Below are 3,032 nucleotides of genomic sequence, written 5' to 3'. Positions count from 1 at the left end.
CCGATTTTTTTTTTTTTTTTTTGTTTTTTTTTGCAGTTATAGTGTCAGAAATGGGACTTTTATTTTGAATGCACTGAGAAAGCTTTTATTCTCAGACTCTGTTAGTTTGCTAATTTTAACATTACAACATTTTCTAATTACAACATTACAACTGTTCAGCGAGTTTCCGCAGGTGAAATCCAATCATTTTAATAGGAATCCATGCGATAGGCAATTTCGTATGAAGGCGAAAGATTTTCACACAGATTTCGCAATGGGTTCAACTTGGTTACATGGATCACATGTTTTGACAAACAAAAGCTGCTTGGTTTGATAGTTCAATTCATTTCAAGTTTATTTGTATAGCGCTTTTCACGATACAAATCATTGCAAAGCAGCTTTACAGAAAATTTTTAGCTTCTACACTATATTTAGGAGTAGGTTATTAGTGGAATCATCTGTGAACACTATTAACTGCAATGATTATGTGTTGCGATTAAACGTTGCGATTATGTAAAATTTGGTGGTTTTATATGTTGTTCCAGGGTTAGCAAAAATAAAAGCATTCAAAATATGAAAAAAAAACTATAATAGTATTTCAATGATACTAAAATAACACTGCGCTAACAGCATGCTTTCGATTTAACCACCTTCTCTTTCTCTTGTCTTCCAGCTGTATTGAGAACAGCATGTGCTACGACAGCGATGAGACTAACGCCCGCAGCATCTCTAGCCTGTCCAACCGTTCCTCTCCTCTCTCCTGGCGCCAAGGCCAGTCCAGCCCTCGGCTGCAGGCTGGTGACGCCCCCTCCTCCGGGGTCACCGCCCACTTGCTGCCCATCCGAGCATCAACGCAGATCAGCCACCTGCAGCGCATCCAGCTCATCGAGGGCCTGGACGCCGCGGACGATGACCTGGCCGACCTCAAGTCTGGTTACCTCAGCGACGGCAACCTGACGGGCAAGAGCCAACCAGAAGATGAAGACGACGATGATGATGACGTCGATGATGATGACCTAGCCAATGGGTAAGTGTATATTACTTTTTTTGCTGTTTGCTGATATATATGAAATGCTTAATAGATTGTATTTTAATGTACATGAACTATTGATTATATTATATAAATTATAAACTACCATTCAAAAGTTTGTGTTTTAATTAAGAAATTAAAAATTAATAATTTTGTTATTAAGAAATTAATACTTTTTATTCAGCAAGGATGCTTTAAATTGATCAAAAGTGACAATAAAGACAGTTATAATGTTTTCCCCCCAAATAAATGCCATTCTTTTGAACTTTCTGTTCATCAAATGATCCTGAAAAAATTTAATGTTTTCCACAAAAAAAAAAAAAATGAAGCAGCACAACTTTTTCATCATCGATGATAATAATAAATGTTTCTTGAGCAGCAAATCATCATATTATACTGATTTCTGAAGGACCATGGGACACTGAAGACTGGAGTAATGATGCTGAAAATTCAGTTTTGCATCACAGGAATAAATTACAATTTTTAAAATATTTAAGTAGAAAACAGTTATTTTAAATTGTAACAATATTTCACAATATTACTGTTTTTTACTGAATGTCTGATCAAATAAATGAAGCCTTTGTGAGCATAAGTGACTTCTTTCAATTAAAATATAATATAATAAATAAATACAATACAACCCTAAACATTTGGAGGTAGTTTATATTTTATATAATTTAATATTTTATTTAAAAAAAATATAACATTTACAATAATTTAATATTAATGCAGAACTCATTATATTAATAGTGTAAGCTGCACAATTGTAAAGATGATAGATGTTTTACACATGGAAGTCCTTTGAGCAATGATTAACTGCTTTTAATCGCCAACGAGTGGCATTGTGAAAGATTTCATTGGCTGATTTATTGTCAGTCTGAGGCCCCCCAAAGAACAATCATGTCACAATCAGCTGAGGGTCTCATTTTGGAGCCATTTGTGCCATCTTCAGGATCTGGCCTCATCAGATCTGGCTATGTCCCCCGAGGGGCCCCTCGCAGAGCCGGCTCTCATTTTCAGTGTCACAACACCTGATGTTGCTGAACGCAGCCTTCCTTCTGCTAGCTGCAGCTGTCCGCAGAGGACAGCTCATTGTTGCAGATGCAGTGTTAAATGCGTGTGCATGTGTGTGTGTTTATGTGTGAACACAAAACTAGGAAATTACAGAGGAAATGAGATGTGTTTGTTTAAGCTGTCAGCGGAGCTTTGGTGTTGGCCTCTCTTAACCTGCGCTGTTGGTTTAGTCTGATGGGGAATCGCTGTCAACAGCCACCGAGTCACTGCGAAGTGAGAAAGTTCACAATCTGAAAGCACTTCACCTTGTGTTTGTTTGACATCACGTCAGATCGAATAAGTGGATCACAGTTACAATCTAACATAAAAATGAATATGTTTTGCTTGGATGAAGACAATAGCAAGCCTTCATGTGTTTTCCAGCAGTAATGCATTGTGATGCAGCTAAGCACACACACAAAAAAAATGGTGTGGAAACAATTTTCAACCAGAAATTGCTAGTAAATTCCACAAATAATTATAAATAAACAGCAAGTAATATTAAAATTTAAAGGTGGGGTAAGCGATTTCTGGTAACCAATGTTGATATTTCTGGATGCGGCGAGGCATGACAAATCCAAGACAGACTCTTAGCTGTTGCGGCGCAGACACGGTGTTACTCGCCTATCGAGAAGAAACAAAGCAACTTCGGCGTCCGGCCGCAGGCCTTCCGCTCCTTGAGTTCTCTCCAGCGCTGGAAAGCTGATCCGATATTTACACGGGTCCTACTTCTTGCCCTATGCCTTCTTTTGTTCCGCAGACGTTTTCCTCTTTTGTTTTTTTATCCGCCATCTCATCTTTCTGTCGCTCGGCTTGCTAATGTGAGCACTGAATGCTCTCTCCTTCACATCATGAGTAGACACGCCCCTTACTGCTGATTGGCTTGTTTTTTTTTGCTAGTTTGCTGAAACTTTGCTGAAGTTTGTTTTGCTAGTCGGCCCGAATCAATTTTCTAAATCATTTTTGAAAA

General features: G+C 38.1%; 1 protein-coding gene across 1 annotated transcript in view; it reads left to right on the top strand.

Annotated features, from left to right (window-relative positions):
- LOC107746512 (neuron navigator 1-like) overlaps positions 1-1,010 on the top strand; it is a 24,914-nt gene extending 23,904 nt beyond the window's left edge. Inside the window, exon 3 of the mRNA XM_016560753.1 lies at positions 653-1,010. Within this exon, the coding sequence (XP_016416239.1) occupies positions 653-1,010 (358 nt within the window). The remainder of the gene's footprint in view (positions 1-652) is intronic.
- The last annotated feature ends 2,022 nt before the right edge of the window (positions 1,011-3,032 follow it).

This window comes from Sinocyclocheilus rhinocerous, unplaced genomic scaffold (genome assembly GCF_001515625.1).
Source record: "Sinocyclocheilus rhinocerous isolate Xijiao unplaced genomic scaffold, SAMN03320098_v1.1 scaffold980, whole genome shotgun sequence".
Lineage (NCBI taxonomy): Eukaryota > Metazoa > Chordata > Actinopteri > Cypriniformes > Cyprinidae > Sinocyclocheilus > Sinocyclocheilus rhinocerous.
This window is presented reverse-complemented; position numbering and strand designations above follow the sequence as displayed.